Here is a 19,000-nt window from a genome sequence, read left to right as displayed (position 1 = left end):
CATAGCCTTGACTAGACAAACCTCTGTTGGCAAAGTAATGTCTCTGCTTTTGAATATGCTATCTAGGTTGGTCATAACTTTCCTTCCAAGGAGTAAGCGTCTTTTAATTTCATGGCTGCAATCACCATCTGCAGTGATTTTGGAGCCCAAAAAAGTAAAGTCTGACACTATTTCCACTGTTTCCCCATCTATTTGCCATGAAGTGATGGGACTGGATGCCATGATCTTAGTTTTCTGAAAGTTGAGCTTTAAGCCAACTTTTTCAGTCTCCTCAAGAGGCTATTTAGTTCCTCTTCACTTTCTGCCATAAGGGTGTTATCATCTGCATATCTGAGTTTATTGATATTTCTCCCAGCAATCTTGATTGCAGCTTGTGCTTCTTAATGAGATGAAAACATATACAACGGAGAGCAAAGGAGTGAATGCTGAAATCTGGATGATGGTTATTCTTAGGTAATAAGAAGCAGGAGAGATCAAATGGATGGATTTAAGTTGTTGCACAATTCTAGTTTTTGTAGTGTTTTCACTTATTATTTACTAAAAATAAATAAAAGAGAGTCATGCTGGATCAATGATAAGAGTGTCCTAATCCAAAGATGGGCTCCATAAAAGACAGAAATGGACCTAACAGAAGCAGAAGATATTAAGAAGAGGTGGCAGGAATACACAGAAGAACTGTACAAAAAAGATCTTCACGACCCAGATAAGCACGATGGTGTGATCACTCACCTAGAGCCAGACATCCTGGAATGTGAAGTCAAGTGGACCTTAGAAAGCATCACTATGAACAAAGCTAGTGGAGGTGATGGAAGTCCAGTTGAGCTATTTCAAATTGTGAAAGATGATGCTGTAAAAGTGCTGCACTCAATATGCCAGCAAATTTGGAAAACTCAGCAGTGGCCACAGAACTGGAAAAGGTCAGTTTTCATTCCAACCCCAAAGAAAGGCAATGCCAAAGAATGCTCAAACTACTGCACAATTGCACTCATTTCACATGCTAGTAAAGTAATGCTTAAAATTCTCCAAGCCAGGCTTCAGCAATAAGTGAACCATAAACTTCCAGATGTTCAAGCTGGTTTCAGAAAAGGCAGAGGAACCAGAGATCAAATTGCCAACATCTGCTGGATCATGGAAAAAGCAAGAGAGTTCCAGAAAAACATCTATTTCTGCTTTATTGACTATGCCAAAGCCTTTGACTGTGTGGATCACAATAAACTGTGGAAAATTCTTCAAGAGATGGGAATACCAGACCACCTGACCTGCCTCTTGAGAAACCTATATGCAGGTCAGGAAGCAACTGTCAGAACTGGACATGGAACAACAGACTGCTTCCAAATAGGAAAAGGAGTACATCAAGGCTGTATATTGTCACCTTGCTTATTTAACTTATATGCAGAGTACATCATGAGAAATGCTGGGCTGGAAGAAGCACAAGCTGGAATCAAGATTGCCGGGAGAAATATCAATAACCTCAGATATGCAGATGACACCACCCTTATGGCAGAAAGTGTAGAGGAACTAAAAAGCCTCTTGATGAAGGTGAAAGAAGAGAGTGAAAAAGTTGGCTTAAAGCTCAACATTCAGAAAATGAAGATCATGGCATCCGGTCCCATCACTTCATGGGAAATAGATGGGGAAACAGTGGAAATAGTGTCAGACTTTACTTTTTTGGGCTCCAAAATCACTGCAGATGGTGACTGCAGCCATGAAATTAAAAGACGCTTACTCCTTGGAAGAAAAGTTATGACCAACCTAGACAGCACACTGAAAAGCAGAGACATTAGTTTGCCAATAAAGGTCCGGCTAGTCAAGGCTATGGTTTTTCCAGAGGTCATGTATGGATGTGAGAGTTGGACTGTGAAGAAAGCTGAGTGCAGAAGAATTGATGCTTTTGAACTGTGGTGTTGGAGAAGACTCTTGAGAGTCCCATGGACTGCAAGGAGATCCAACCAGTCCATTCTAAAGGAGATCAGCCCTGGGATTTCTTTGGAAGGAATGATGCTAAAGCTGAAACTCCAGTACTTTGGCCACCTCATGCGAAGAGTTGACTCATTGGAAAAGACTCAGATGCTGGGAGGGATTGGGGGCAGGAGGAGAAGGGGACGACAGAGGATAAGATGGCTAGATGCCATCACCAACTCGATGGACATGAGTTTGAATGAACTCCGGGAGTTGGTGATGGACAGGGAGGCCTGGCGTGCTGCGATTCATGGGGTCGCAAAGAGTCAGACACGACTGAGCGACTGAACTGAACTGAATCCAAAGACTGTAATTAATGAACTCACATGAACTAGAGGTTCATAAGAATAAAAGGACACATTTAGTATATTTGCCTATACCACTTTTGTTCTTCAAAGAACATTATAGAGGAAATAAAAAGGAATAAACCAACTAGAAAACGTTATGCACAAAATATACCACTGATAAAAGATGAGCCCAAAATATAGAAGAACGCCAAATACAGGAAGAACTCCTAAGAATCACGAAAGCACAAAGAACACTACACTAAAAATGGTATCAAAAGATATGAATAGATATTTCACAGGTAAGAAAGCAGGAAAAAAATGGTTTCTTCATCAGTAATTAGGCAAATGTCTGAGCAATCCTTTAAAAACATGTCAGGCCATATCATCTCCATTTCCCATTGCCTTTCCAGTACAAGAGAAAGACCATCAGCCACTATGGAGAACAGTGTGGAGATTCCTTAAAAAACTGGAAATAGAACTGCCTTATGATCCAGCAATCCCACTGCTGGGCATACACACTGAGGAAACCAGAAGGGAAAGAGACACGTGTACCCCAATGTTCATCGCAGCACTGTTTATAATAGCCAGGACATGGAAGCAACCTAGATGTCCATCAGCAGATGAATGGATAAGAAAGCTGTGGTACATATACACAATGGAGTATTACTCAGCCATTAAAAAGAATTCATTTGAATCAGTTCTAATGAGGTGGATGAAACTGGAGCCTATTATACAGAGTGAAGTAAGCCAGAAGGAAGCCAGAAAGAAAAACACCAATACAGTATACTAACGCATATATATGGAATTTAGAAAGATGATAACAATAACCCTGTGTACGAGACAGCAAAAGAGACACTGATGAATGGAACAGTCTTATGGACTCTGTGGGAGAGGGTGGGAAGATTTGGGAGAATGGCATTGAAACATGTAAAATATCATGTATGAAACGAGATGCCAGTCCAGGTTCAATGCACGATACTGGATGCTTGGGGCTAGTGCACTGGGACGACCCAGAGAGATGGTATGGGGAGGGAGGAGGGAGGAGGGTTCAGGATGGGGAACACATGTATACCTGTGGCGGATTCATTTTGATATTTGGCAAAACTAATACAATTATGTAAAGTTTAAAAATAAAATAAAATTAAAAAAATAAATAAAAAGCAAAAAAAAAAAAAAAAAAAAAAAGACCATCAGAGGCCCTTTGTGATCTGGCCACCTCTCTGCCCTCACCTTCTACTACTATCCACTCCCTGGCTCATTCTGCCTCATTATTCCTGAACAAATCAGAAATGCTTTCCCCTCAGGGTTTTTGCATTTATTGCTTCCTCTGCCTGAAATGTCCTTTCCCAGGATAACACATAAGGTACAACATACTTTCCATTAGCTCTTTGTACAAATGTCACTTTCTCAGTGAAGCCTTCCCTGACTGTCCTGTTCACATTGTTACCCACTCCCACCCCTGAACTTCCTATGCCCTATCCAGGTCTTATCCTTTTACTTCCACAGCCCTTAACCATCATCTGATTATTTTACCCATTTACTAGTTTACTAATTCCATTCCTCCCTGCTCTCCCTCAACGCACACACTAAAATGGAGGACTCCACAACGGCCTAGATCTTCGTCTGTTTTGTTTCGTGCTATTAGAGAAGAGTTTGGCACACACGGCAGGAGCTCAACTAATTTTTGAGCCTAATACACAAATTAAAACCATAATGAAACACCATTACTTATATACTCAATTGGAAAAAAATCACCTGACAATTATCAATTAACAGTGAGAATAAAGAGCTGTGCAATCTCACACTACCAGTTAGAGTAAAATGCTATAAGCACCCAGGAAAACAATCCAGCCCATGACCTTGTTAAGGTAATTGTGAGTATGCTATACAACCAAGAAATCTGACACATATCCAACAAGTTCTATATATACCTTGGTGACAAGTCCAAGAATATTCACAAAGACACTGCTTTTAAGAGCAAAATACCGCAATAGCCAGCAACAGAACAGATACGATATATCTATAAAGGAATTCTATATAGCAGTGAAAATTAATGGACCATGTCCTCACATACGGAGAAGGCAATGGCACCCCACTCCAGTACTCGTGCCTGGAAAATCCCATGGACGGAGGAGCCTGGAAGGCTGCAGTCCATGGGGTCGCTGAGGGTCGGACAGGACTGAGAGACTTCACTTTCACTTTTCACTTTCATGCACTGGAGAAGGAAATGGCAACCCACTCCAGTGTTCTTGCCTGGAGAATCCCAGGGACGGGGGAGCCTGGTGGGCTGCCGTCTATGGGGTCGCACAGAGTCGGACACGACTGAAGTGACGCAGCAGCAGTCCTCACATATGGATTATGGATAACTCTCAAAAATAAAATATTAACAGCAAAAAGAAATGACAGAAAAATACACAGAGGATGCTTTTATAAACTTCAAAATTAATAAAACTGAGTAAAGACTTTAGGATACATGCATGAGTGGTAAAACTACTATATAGAAAAGGGGAATGGTTAACGTGGAATGCAGTTTCATATTTTCTTCTGGGAGAAGGAGGAGGGTGTAACAGGGACTGCAGACATTGGCGATGTTCTTTCTTAAGCTGGATACACAGGTATTCATTTAACTTTTTCCCTTTAACTGTATACATACACTGTTTACCTTTTGTGTCTACGTTCTTCTTCCCCACATTAAAGTGTAAAAAAAAAGGGTGTGTGTGTGTGAATGTTCACTCTTTGACAACTACGTGCTGATAAACTGGCTTTCACTAACCTCTCTCATTTAATTCCCATCAAAATAATAGGTACTTACACTCAGATTTTCTGATGTAAGCCCTCTGTGATCTTTCCATGATCACAGTAAACTACTAATGTTATCCCAAACTTCATTATAAGAAGGTCCCAATCTATACACTGTTTTAAAAATTCACCTATAAACTAATGGCCTGAAACTCAGGTGTCTGTTTTCCTCCCTGTGAGAGACTACAGAAGCTACTAACATAAGGGCATTTTGAGGCTGCAGTACAACCAAAATAGCATTTCTAAATCAATTAAACCAAAAAACCCCATCTTTAAGAAAAATGAAAAGAAATGAAAAGCACTTTGGCCTCACTAGCTTTTAATAAGCTAGATTTTTCTTGCTGCTGCACTCTTAAGCATTTTCTTCTACCTTTACTGGGATGAGTTTATGTAAGTAAACTGTAATTCTGACTAGACTACTGTTAAAAAGACTTCCCAAATAACTATTAGGAAAGCAGTGTATTCCTAACCTTTTTCCGATGATGACAGATACAAAGAATAATGCTGTAGGGCACAATGGAGTAAACGGGAGTGACAACCAGAGGAGGAAACGAAGCTGGGGTCTCTGGGTGGCCTCAAGGAGAACGGGATCAATCCTTGAGCAAATCAGTAACTCACAGGCGGTATGCTGGGTGGGAATCTCTGAAGCAGAGTATCACTGAAGGTTTACTCTTTCAACGTTTCTAATATTTGCAATTACCCCAGATCTTATTTCACTGGCAATGTCTTCTACTGCAACATTGAAAAAATTATAGAATAAGAGTTAATAGAGAATGAAAGTAACATTGAAATTTAGAAAATTTAGGACTTCGATTTATATCCATGGCTGCTTTTATAAGCCACTGTTGTTGCAATTCTTAGGGATTCTCTATTGACAGAAATCTACTAATTTATGACAGGTCAAGCATTCTTTGTGTCCAAAAAGATATCAGAATTTTGTAACACTAATTAACAACACGTATGCCTAGAAACCTGCAGTGTTCAACAGCAAATACACAAAAGCTTTTCCTTGCCCTTTTTTTTTTTTTTGAAACCTTCAGAACAGAAGGTTTTTTGAAACTTTCAGAACAGAAACCTTACTAAACAGAAGAAGGCTTCTCAGAAGACAGGCTTCTTAGACATCGTCACACATGTGATCCTGGCCATGGACCAAAATGTTCCCTCACGCTGAGAAGTCTGTGCTTCTGGCTCAAAATTATGCATCCAAATAAATTACTTTAAAAATATTTTTAAATCTCTCTATGCCTCCACAGAAAGAAGGAGTAACAGTAACCTATAGTGAAATATACTTTATGACAATCTTAGCTGATGATGCTCAGATCTTGGTGAATTGTGGTGGAGAAGACCGTTGAGAGTCCCTTGGACTGCAAGGAGATCAAATCAGTCAATCCTAAAGGAAATCAACCCTAAATATTCATTGGAAGGATTGATGCTGAAGTTTCAATATTCTGGCCACCTGACGTGAAGAGCCGATTCATTGGAAAAGACCCTGATGCTGGGAAAGATTGACGGCAGGAGGGAAAAGGGGTGACAGAGGCCTCTGTTGGATGGCCTCCAGTCCATCAATGGATGAACTGGAGAAGCAAAGTGTATGCACATACATACATGCCATGGGATGTTATTCAGCCTTAAGAAGGAAGGAAGGAAATTCAGACTTACACCACAGCACAGATGAACCTTGAGGACATTCTGCTAACTGAAATAAGCCAGTGACAGAAAGATAAATACTTTAGGATTCCATTTATATGAGATATTTACAGAAGCCAAAATCAGAGAGAAGCCAAAATCAGAGAGACAGAAAGTAGAATGGTGGTTTCCAGGGGTTGGGGGAGGGCCAATGAAGAGTTGTTTAATGGATACAGAGATGTAGTTTCATAAATGCTTCTGGAAATGGATGGTCATGATGGCTGCACAATAGTATGAATGTTCTTAATACCACTGAACTATACACTTAAACACACCTAAGATGGTAAAGCTTATGCTATGTGTATTTTATCACAAAAAAATTGGGGAAAAACCCGAATGTATTAAAGTAGCATAAGGATATATGGCTTTTCAATTTTAGGGGACAAAAAAAAAAAAAAGAGAAGAGCAATAATGAAACTGCTGAAAGCAGTCTGAGTGAATTCTGTCAAAATAACATACGGAACATGTGTGAGAAAAACGACAGTTTGCTAGCCAGGCAGTTAGGATATAGAATGATGACGTGGGACAACCTCAAACAGAAAAAGCAAAAGCTCTGCTTTAAAGACCAAAGAATTCACAACTTCAAACAAATCAGCATAGCTGTGGGAAAACAATACATGAAACACACTTTCTGCTCTTGAACCAACTTCAGGCAGATTATAAATCTAAGGCAAAGTCCAAAAAAGTACTACTGTCTGGAACTCGTGGCTGCAGATGCAAACAGCGCAGCTGGCGTGATACACATGCAGAGGGAAGGACCACATGAAGAGCAATGGCCTAGCTGCTGGCAACCAGAGGCCCTTATTGATTTACATACTTAACTGGGATCCTAAAATAGCAGACCACTTAACCTAAAACTTCTAAACGTATGAGAATCTTGAGCACTTTCTGAAAATAGTGTTATTATAAAAATATCTTCAGTTTTGCTTTACATTTTTTTTTAAAGCTTCCTGGAAAACTTTTTAAAAACTTAAATCTCAACAGAGAAAATTATCTTTAAAATAATCCAGGAAATTCTAAGAAATTTACTGGCAACTCTACGGAGAAAATGTGCTAGCACTGTTTTTTCAGATAAACTCTAGCTGCTTCTCATTTTTACAACACATTCCACAAATGATTCAAATGTTTATTGGTTTCTTTTTTCTTTTTGCACAGCAAGAAGTTTCAGCTTATTACCTTACAAGGCCCTTACAGTCAATCTGTTAACTAGATGATTTACAGAAGGAGTATACACCTAAGTTTTAAAATTTGAGCCATCTACTAGCTGTGGCCAAGTAACAATAGTGCACTGCAAACTGGTTTCCTCCCCCTGACCAAAGTATGAAGCAAAATGCAAACTCTTTTCAGCTTATTTGAAGTTCAGTTTTCCGTTTAATGCTCTCCTCTACAATGAACTCAAAATTTTAAACATCTGGTTATTTTAAAAGTTCTGACCAAAAAACCATTTTTTTGTGACTATATCTCAAATAATGGATATACTGGCAATAAATGGAAATAGACACATAGCCAAAAGTAAATAGTGAACAGGTTTTGAGAAGTCTGAAAATTAAACTGTTTGAAGCCGGGCTGCCTAGTAAAATGAATGCCCAACTAATTCAAAAACATTTTATTTCTAAATAATGAATAATACCATAGCCACAGTCTGTTTACACTTCCCACTGGGTCACTGAATACAGAAAGGGAGACAGGATAAAGATGGGGAAAAGGAAGTACGAAGGATAAAGAACAGATACCAGAAACAAAGATTTATGCTGTATACCTTAAACTCACAAAGTAACATATGTCTATTATATCTCAATAAAGTTGGAAAAAAAACCCAAGTCAGATTTTACTGCTCCTTAGTTCAAACACTCCAATTGCTTCTCATCTCACTCAGTGAAGACATCCAAGGCCTAAAACTGGCCTGCAAGACCTTCTCACTTGGCCCTGTTACCTCTGACCGCGTCCATTGTTCTCTCCTTCACGCCCTCCCTGTGGTCACACTGCTCTCCATGTGCTCCTCAAACAGCGTCAAAGCCAGTCACTTGTCACCCCTCTGCTTGCACACTCTTCTCTCATGGTTCACCCCTGACCTCTACTTCCTTTTGCTGCTGTTTAGTTGCTCAGTCATTTTTGACTCTTTGTGACCCCATGGTATGTAGCCCACCAGGCTCCTCTGTCTATGGAATTTTCCAGGCAAGAAATATTGGAGTGGGTTGCCATTTCCTTCTCCAAAGGATCTTCCCAACCAAAACATCAAACCTGTGTCTCCTGCATTGGCCAGCAGATTCTTTACCATGGAGCCACCTGGGAAGCCTTCTACTTTCTAAATATTTTCCTACCAAAGACTTATCTGTCTCCCCTTAACCAGAATATAAGCTTTAAGAAGTCAAGGATTTGTATGTTTTGCTCATACAAATGGTATCTAGAATGGTTCTTGGCATATGCTTAGTAAGTATTTGAAGGAAAGCTTAGGCACTGAAAAAGCTGAATAGAAAAAAGACTAGATGTCCTTTCACCAGTGTCTATTAATCAGCAGGTAACCAAGAAACAGAGGACATTTAATCATATCTAATCTCCTTTAGGGATTCCCAGGTGGCTCAGTGGTAAAGACTCCACCTGTCAATTCAAGAGACACAGAAACACAGGTTCAATCCCTTGTTTGGGAAGACTGAAGGAGGAAATGTCAACCCACTTCAGTATTTCTCGCCTGGAAAATTCCATAGACGGAGGAGCCTGGCGGGCTACAGTCCATGGGGCTGCAAAGAGTCGGACATGACTCAGTGACTGAGCACACACACATGCCTAGTCTTGCAAACATCTATTTCCCTGTCAATCTAGGCCAAATAAAAGTGAATGCTTAGCAACAGGTGAGCATTAATATACTGGCTTCCCAGGTGGCTCGGTGGTAAAGAAGCTGCCTGCCAATGCAACATACATGAGTTCGATTCCCAGGTCGCGAAGATACCTTGGAGAAGGAAATGGCACCTGGAACTTGCCAGTATTCTTGCCTGGGAAATCCCATGGACAGAGGTGCCTGGCAGGCTACAGGCACCTGGGGTTGCAAAAAAAGTTTGACATGACTCAGCGATTCAACAGTAACAATCTCCTTTAAGATGACAGACAAAGAAACATGTCATTATGACACGTCTGTTCATATTCTGGATGAAATGTCATAGGTCAAAATATACAGCTTGCATTATCTACAACAAAAAATTATCACACGGATTAACTGAACTATTAATACCGGAGAGGTTATTATATATTTATATGAGATAAAACTCATTATGCTTCACTTTTATGTATATCACAAATTTCCCAATGAGGCAAGTTCATTAACGAAGGCTTAATATTCTAATTACATGTGCCATCTTATCTACTCATCAAAATGAGTCAGATAGGATACTTTTCTATTAATAGTGACACACTGAGATGGGAAACAATACCCCACATCAAAACAATGAATTACAGCTTTCCTTAAAAATCTTATAATTTAACATTTTAAATTATTTATAACATTAATAACATTGTATTCTCACATTTCCATGAGGAACTAAAATATCAACAGAAAATATAGTTCATTCTAGTTATTACACCATGTACCTATTATCTGCCTCTCTTAATACTTACTCTTAAGGAATTAAAACTCCTAATGTTATTATACTGCATGCGTGCTAAGTCAATTCAGTTGTGTCCAATTCTTTGCAACCCTATGCACAGTAGCCCACCATGCTCTTCTGCCCATGGGATTCTCCAGGCAAGAATGCTGGAGTGGGTTGCCACGCCCTCCTCCAGGGGATCTTCCTGAACTAGGGACTGAACCTGCGTGTCTTGCGTCTCCTGCACTGGCATGTGGGTTCTTTACCACTAGCGCCACCTGGGAAGCACACTATATGGTGCAATCCAAGGTAAAAAAACAGGAAGTTTAAAGTCTAAATTTTTTTTTTAATCAAGCTAAGCCATAGTCCAACAAGTGTTAGTAATTATTAAGAGTACTTATTATTTTTCTAAAGAGTTTAACATTTGGGAAATTCAAGTCACAGAAAACTGATGTGTGATAAAGTACAATCTTATACTGACCCTCTGTGGTTTACCGAAGTATAACATCAAAAAAGTTCTGTGGTTCACGGTAATTGTTACCGGGAACATACATTCCTTAAGACACAAATTCAACAAAATACACCTATGACATGAATAGTACTCTGTACTATGAAAGTACACTTATAATACCTCGTAAAGCTACTGCTGCTGCTAAGTCACTTCAGTCGTGTCCGACTCTGTGTGACCCCACAGACGGCAGCCCACCAGGCTCCCCCATCCCTGGGATTCTCCAGGCAAGAACACTGGAGTGGGTTGCCATTTCCTTCTCCAATGCATGAAAGTGAAAAGTGAAAGTGAAGTCACTCAGTCGTGTCCGACTCTTAGCGACTCCATGGACTGCAGCCTACCAGGCTTCTCCGTCCATGGGATTTTTCCAGGCAAAAGTACTGGAGTGGGGTGCCATTGCCTTCTCTGCCTCGTAAAGCTAGAAAGGTATTATTAGTCCCCCTTTCCAAATAAGTAAACCGAGATCCTGAAAGAGAAGTTCATTTGTCTCATCTAACATGTCAGTGTGTAACAGACCCCTTACATTCACACACACACAGAAAATGCACACACTTACTCATGTGCACAACCACACCAAGGATCTACAGGTTAATAATACCCCATATGGGGCCTTCAAAAAATACTGCGGTTACAGACTTTAAAAAAATGCATTATACAGCAGAATATCAATTTTCATTCGTTCAACTAAGAGCAAAAATTATATTGTGAATGTTGATGATAATTCCATGAACCTGGCACTTTCATCATTGTTGAAGGCACTAAAAACTGGTACAACCCCTTTGGAAAGCATTTGGTAATAATCTCAAGACACAAAAAGTGTCTGTGTCCTTTCCTAGTAATTCCATTTCTGGGAAGCTATCCTATGAAAATAATTCAAAATATGGAAAAAGCTATAGATTATTTATAACATTCTAGATGCTTGGCATCTGAGATTTAAATTTTGAGGCTTGGACACTGGTAGTTTCAACAGTTTGTGAGAGAACCACAGGTTGATCCACAGCATATGTCAAGTTGCTATGTGAGTGAGGAAGTCATGTTACTGACTGGTGAGTGAGTCTGACTGCCATTAGCTTCTCCTTGTGGTCTTTGCAGGTTCTCACATGCACTGACATTTCTAAAATAGGGGGCTGGGGAGGGAGGAGGAGCATCTTTGTTAAAAAATTGTTTTTATAAGTAAAAGACCCTAAAAGAGTAAGCCTATTACTTGGCTGGTGATGAAAGTAAAGAGATCTAAGAAAGTACTGATATTTTTGGCTTTGGGATTTGTAACAGCCTTAGATCACATTTCTTTTCAACGTTATGGGCCTACTGAAGTGAAAGATTAGAAATATTAAAATATGATTAATATTAGAAATATTATTTAATATTCACCAGTAGAGAAATGATAAATTAAACCACAATCTATCTAATCACTCAGTGGCTGAATAAGGGAAATGGAATTACAGATGATAATTTTCATTTTGTATTTCAAAATATTTTACATGACATTAATATCACATCCACAAATAGCAAAGTCAAGATAAAAATGTACTGCTACATATCAGAGGGAACAGTTGCTAATTTATTACCAGCATTGCCCTGATAACACTAAGCTAAGGACACTGCAAGAAATGGAAACTATAGGCAAGTATTCCTCATTAATACAGGTGCAAAAATCTTTAACAAAACATTATTAAACTGAGTCTAGGAATAAAAAGAAGGATAATGTACCATGACTAAGTGAGGTTTATCCTAGGAAAACTGTATTGCTTAAATCTTCCTATGCATCACTTTTTGGTATTTTTCACTATATAAACTATATTAAATATTTTATCTCTCTAAAATATTTAATAGAAAACTTTCAATCAAATTTATTTTAAATCTTCTTTCTTATATTATCACCTGGGTATCTCAATTTAAAACATATTCATTTAAAATATCTTCATTCAGTAAGCTCATCCTAAGATTAGAATTAAGCTACAATTTCAACATATTTGATTTAAAAGATAGACTCCAACATTTCTTAGAATCATTAACCCAAGGACCTCAAGTAAAAAAATTTCTTCACACATCTCTGAGTGGTAGGTTCAAACTGCCTTACTGTGAAATTTACTGACAAAGGATACTCAATCCCTTAATGCAGCCTTTACTGAACAATTCTAACAACACAGAGAATTCCTTTATACTACCTTGAAACCTTTCATTCAACTTTTATCCACTTGTGAAACACTGACTTCTGAGGTAGTAACTGAGATTAAGTCTTCATTTATATACTTATCATGCAAGTACTTGAAAATATTAAGTCACTTTAGATTCTTCCTCTCCAGGCTACATTAATTGTGGTCCCTTAGCCACTGTTCATATGCTAATATTACTAAACTTCATTTTTTCTTTTCACCACTTCTCGCAAAAGCCAAACATTTAAAACAAATGGGTTAAAACACAGCACCGAATTCTTAGAGAACATGTAGGAGACATATGGACATCCTGATAAATTTACTGTAAGAACCTATCCTCAAATATCGAATTATGCTAGTCTCCCCCCTCCATAAAAACAATCTATGAAAACACATATTTTACTCTCAGTGCAAAAACAAATGAGTTGTAAGAAACAGAACTAAATGAATACAGAACACTTAACTTTTAAGCAATGGTGTTACTAACAGTATTCTTTCATCTAGAGACAAACTGAGGCTAAAATAATTGAAATATTGCCAAAAATCATATTTATCTTTAAGATATACATAAAAATCAATAATTCGCAAACACAGTATTATTCACAAAGATACATGCTGATTTGCCCAGGACTGTTAAGAAAAAATATCTATGTTAGAAAATTACCCTCATTTATCCTCTTACCTTGGTTTAGCATTGACAAGGTTTTAATTATTATTGTAGTAGTATTTTACTACTCTAAAAAGTTCCTGAATCCTTCAAGGCAGTTATAAAATTCATAATGCTATATATACTTCTTGGACTATCCAAGAATATTTAAAAATTGTGTTAATTGAGATGGAAAACTACGTATTACATATTTTGTGTTAGTGAATCTTCACTAAGTAAAGTCTACTAGTGGTTACTAGAGAAAAATTCACTTATGAATTACATATTTTGAAAAGAAGTTTAATGACTTTAGAATACATGGTGCCTGGAATCAAGTTTCTATATTCTGAGAACACTGGAATCAAGCCTAGGAAAGGCCTACTTTCATAAATGGGTAATTTATAGTGAGTAAATTAAAGAAACCAAGAATAAGCCAGTAAGAGTCTAAAACAGTAGCCCCAAAGTGAATTAAATGATGTATGCAAATATTATATTAACTTCCTCACAAAAACGTTTCCTGAAAATGTGATTTTTTTAAGTTAATTTTTCCAAAGAATTGATCTTCTTTTCTATTTGATGTCCCCAAATGAAGGAAAACAGTGAACATTTGGTTAGTATCTAATTCTTACCTGGAACCCACTTAATTTCCATTTCCATATCATTTTCTTTGCTTTTCTTTTCTTTGTCTTGAATAACTTGTAAGAGTTGCCTATATTTAGCAATTTGTTCTTCATCATCCTTCTGACTTTTTTTTGTTTTCCCATCTTCTTCTACACTGACTCCATCATCACCTAACAAAAAAAATCAATTTAACTGAATATACAGAAATAATTTCACTTCTAACTTCACTGTTCAATCTCAGCCACTGCAGCACTCTTCTCAAAGCTGTCAGATACACTATAACAGCAGAATATCAAAATCAGACTTAAACTTAACACAAAATGAATTAAGTGACTTAACTCTTATTTACAATAAAAGATCAGCTGCAATATAAGTTAGTACGGTGATAACAGTATACTTGGGAATCTCTGTTTTTACTAAAATTCGTATCTCAAAATAATCGTGTAGTCATGTAACATCCTTGAACTTCTCCACCCTATAAGCAAGATAGCAGGGATGGCATTTTTTCCCCCTTTATGTCTCCTACCATCTAACACATATATGGTCAATAAAAGAAGTCTCAGTAGTGCTGGGATGCATCTGATACATGGACTTAGCTGTTCAATGACACAGATAAAGGAAGCTGCCTGTTATCTAAAACAAAGAGTAACGAGTCCTTTCCACGTGATAATGAGCAAGCATACTTACTCTCAGGGTCTCATTAGCACACAAAGAATAAAAATGAACAAATTAGAAGCTTGTGATTTAATTTTCCCATGTGGAAAAAGCTTCACATTTCCATTTCCCAATTTTATAAAAATAATCATAATACAAAGGAACAGTGTAAAATTCACGGGCAACAAATACCAAAGAAACTAATACGTGAAAAGTTTGTTTGCTATGTATTTCCACTGTAATTCTCCACGTCAAAACAGAAATTAAGAACCTAGGTTTTAATGCAAAACATACAGACTAACTGAATTCAGTAAATGTCCTCAGTAAAGGGAAATTTTACAGAAGACCCTCTCTTCTATGAGCTATAACTAACTGGTCACTAAATACATCCGATATTATTAAGCATTTAGCTTGAAACATCAATGTTAATAGATTGTCCTTACATCTTCAAAAGGTGACGTGAAAAAAATTGGTTAAATAAATGTTTTTATAGGTTTTTTTCCTCTGAATGAATAAAAAATAGTCCACAACATTCTTTCCATCCTATCACACTTTTACATTTTCACTTGAACAGCTGAAATTCATTTTTTTCCTGTTTGTGCTTTATGCCACAATAATAATGTTGGATGGAATTCTGTCATGTATCCCGTAATTCAATGGATAAAACATCAGGAACGCATTAACAAAATGGCAATGTATTTCTTTCTATTAAAAGCTTACTTCTGAAAACATAATTAGAAGCAAGCTGCTTCCAGGTTGAGATTTTAGTGGTAAGTCTCTGATGGCCTACTTTAAATTGATTTTTTCCAGTACTAAAATTTTACTTTCTGAAGCTCTAAAATGTGGGTTAACTCATGTAAGTCTGTTTTCTCCCAATTCAAGGACAATACTTTGTGAAAGACTTAATTCTATATAAGGAGTGAAAAAAAACTGTAACAGTAAGAAGCCCTGGTATGATCTCTTATAAACTACAACAGGAACATCCAGTAACTTCAAAGAATTCAAATATACTAATGTATCTATCAGAGATACTAAATTATAGATTATAGTAAGCTTGCAATCAATTAAAATACTGAAGAAAAATGCATGTTTTTAAAAACTTAATTAGTACATTTCAAACAAAAAGCCATTAATCCTTAAAGTTTTAGAAGTAAAAATATACGATATGAGGTAGTATGCTAAGACTTTACATATGTTATCCCAATCTTTTCAACCACGAGCAGGTACTATTATGATCCCCATTTCATAGCTACGAAAAGAAAGGCACTGGGGCAAAGAAAATCTAACCCAAGCCTCAAAGTTATTTTAAAAAGAAAGAAGAAAACTTCAAAGAACGGACAAATTAGTGAAGAATTACCAAATCAAAATTAAGGAGAAGATGATCATTATCGAGAGGACCCCATTGCCCTGAATGCACGTACTAGTCTACCAAACAAATAGCCCTGAGACGAACCGACAGTTTTGGCAGTCTCACAGGCCAGGAAGACAAAAGTTAAAAAACCAACTAGTACCCCATATTTAAATAAGTAGGGACCCCGAAAGATATACTCCAGGGCAAGGATCAACCAGAAGTAGACTAGCGTAGAAAGACAGTGGATTAAAAAAATACAGGAGAAAAACAACATGGAAGTTACAGTGAAAAGCTTCAATATGTATTTAATTGAAGTCCAGGGAAGGGGGAAGAAATACCTGAAGAGATAATGGCTGAAAGATACCATGCCACAAATTCAAGAAACCCAACAAACCCCAAGCATAATAAATTTAAAAAATCTATTCTTAGTTCATATTAAAATTGCAGAAAGACAGAAAGAGAAAACTTTTAAATGCAAAGAATAAAATCCAGACAACCTTCAAAAGACTGAAGAAAGTAGACTGACAGCTGACGTCTCAAAAACAACAAATCAGAAGCCAGGGGAATATTATCATCAATGTGGGAACAAGAGGACTGTCCACCTAGAGTTTTTTTTTAATCAAGAAAATATATTCACAAATAAAGGCAGAATAAGGACATATTTAGACCAAACTAAAATTCAATTTTGGAAATTACAACAAATATACTTAAGGTAGAAAGAAAATGATCCCAAACAGAAGTATGAGATTTAGAAAAGAACAAGGAGCAAAAGAAGTAGGGAAAATGTGAGTAAATGTAAACAAAACAATAATATTAATGTCCTACGGTACTTAAGAAGTAAAGCACACAGAATAGCATGAAAGCTCTTTTAAGATTCCTTGTATTCTCTAGGAGGGTAAAAATATTAATTAGTATTCAACTTTAATAAGGATGCAAGTCACGATTTCTAGGATAATCACTAAATGAACAGTTAGAGTCTACTTTGTAAACTAACTGAGCAGAAAAACGGTATGTAAAAAATAACCCAAAAGCTCTTAGTTTAAAAAAGGGATGGTAATAAAGCATTTTACTTGTTTAGGTGATTGCATAACTGTAAGAATCATGTGTCGTCTAAAAGACCAGACCCTTTTTTTGTTGAGGATAGGGTTTTAAAAAAAGTGTCTTTGGTTGAAGAAATTCAGGCTAAGAAAATATCTCTAAATAAAAAACTTCAATTACTATCTATAAGTATACATAATACTGTACATGTGAGCATACTTCACAGGCAATTTAAGGATTAGATATTCTCTTTCAAGCTACTGCCAAAGACATATTGTCATTCATAAGTCTAGGCTAAGTATTCAAATGCTTACAAAAGCAGACAAATACCTTGTGCTTCCTCCATTTCCTCTTCATCTTCACTAGAAGAAGCTAAATAGGCTTGAAAATCCATGTCCAAAAGTTCTTCCTTTTTAAATCTCCTGTTGAGTGTTGTAATTCTTTCATGATCAGTCTCATCCCAAGTGATCTCCACCTTCCACCAATAAGTAAGAAAAAATAACATATAAAAATGGAAATGTCAGCAACCCAAACTTGTAAAGAATACTTATTGTTAATGTGGATGTTTAACAGTAAACTAATAAAGACATACTAAAATCAATAATATATAACATGCTTAGGGCAAAAGTTTCTACCTGTGGAAAGGGAAGCATTTCAGTTAACCTGTGCCTGTATCCTAACTCTCTACTATATACAAGGCACTTCATTGCTGGGAGTAAAAATTCATCAGTATGGACTGACTGTGGTGAAAACAGGAAACTGCACTAGTGAAAAAGTTAACATTATTATGAATGAGTCAAAACATGTTTTTCACCTGGAGTTCTAGGCATTTCAAGAGGTCTACAAACTGAAATTTCCTGATAAAGCTTTTAGAACAATCTCAGTGTGGTCCTTTTTCCAAAAGAGATTAAAAACCACTGATTAGAAAGGCATTTACTGGTTGAAAGCACAGGAAACCCTCATGACACAGGAATTTATCTATAACATGATCAGTCTGGTGACAGGCTCCTGTCCTCTACGAAGCCCCCATTCTGAGTCTTGTTAGAGATTTAATCTCCATCACAGGGCAGGTTCCACATCCTTACTTTTTTTCCCCCTCAAGCTAATCTCCCCAGATCAGAACATAAGAGATCCAATCCTTAAAATAACTGCCATTGTTGGAGAAATTACTGCTAGTTCCACAATTCAGAATTATTCCTATTCTGATCATTAAGACTGAGCTGAGGACCACAAAATCACTTCTGAACTGAGACAGACATGGATGATACAGCTAGGCCATAGGAACTCAAGACTGGCTGACCGGATAGGCCTGCCTAGTTTTTAGGCTTGAAAATAACATGATCCTAGGTTTTGTGTGACTGAATCTTTCAGACTTCACTTACTGCACACTGGTGGGGTTTCCCTATACTCAGTAACTAATCATGGCCACACAGTGTCCGCAGGCTGCAGGTGGCAGATACAGCAGCTCTCTGCCACCGGGCTGGCCTCAGAAGAGCACGCTGGTTTGTCACAAGAAAGGCAATGAGAAGCCTGTGTGGCTGCTGCAGAGTTCAGCTGTGGGTAAAAGGTACATGGGGCGGGAGAGCAGACAAGCTAGGCAGCTAAGTAGCAAACTAATTCAATAAAAGTCTTTTGGCTGTTTATTATTAAGCATTACTATGACACTGAAGTAGAATTATTCTACTTCAATTGTTTTTACAATTTGGGGTCATATCTG

General features: G+C 37.4%; 1 protein-coding gene across 4 annotated transcripts in view; it reads right to left on the bottom strand.

Moving 5' to 3' along the window:
- Positions 1 to 19,000, bottom strand: part of ESF1 (ESF1 nucleolar pre-rRNA processing protein homolog) — a 65,666-nt gene that overhangs the window by 33,486 nt on the left and 13,180 nt on the right. For all 4 annotated transcript variants that reach the window (XM_070381962.1, XM_070381964.1, XM_005902029.3 and 1 more), the window contains exons 8-9: positions 17,614 to 17,758; positions 14,249 to 14,410 (exon numbers count right to left, since the gene is read on the bottom strand). In XM_070381962.1, coding sequence (XP_070238063.1) covers positions 14,249 to 14,410; positions 17,614 to 17,758 — 307 coding nt within the window. The remainder of the gene's footprint in view (positions 1 to 14,248; positions 14,411 to 17,613; positions 17,759 to 19,000) is intronic.

Source organism: Bos mutus, chromosome 13 (assembly GCF_027580195.1).
Source record: "Bos mutus isolate GX-2022 chromosome 13, NWIPB_WYAK_1.1, whole genome shotgun sequence".
NCBI lineage: Eukaryota > Metazoa > Chordata > Mammalia > Artiodactyla > Bovidae > Bos > Bos mutus.
Note: the sequence above shows the minus strand (reverse complement) of the source record. Positions and strands in the feature narration are given on the sequence as shown.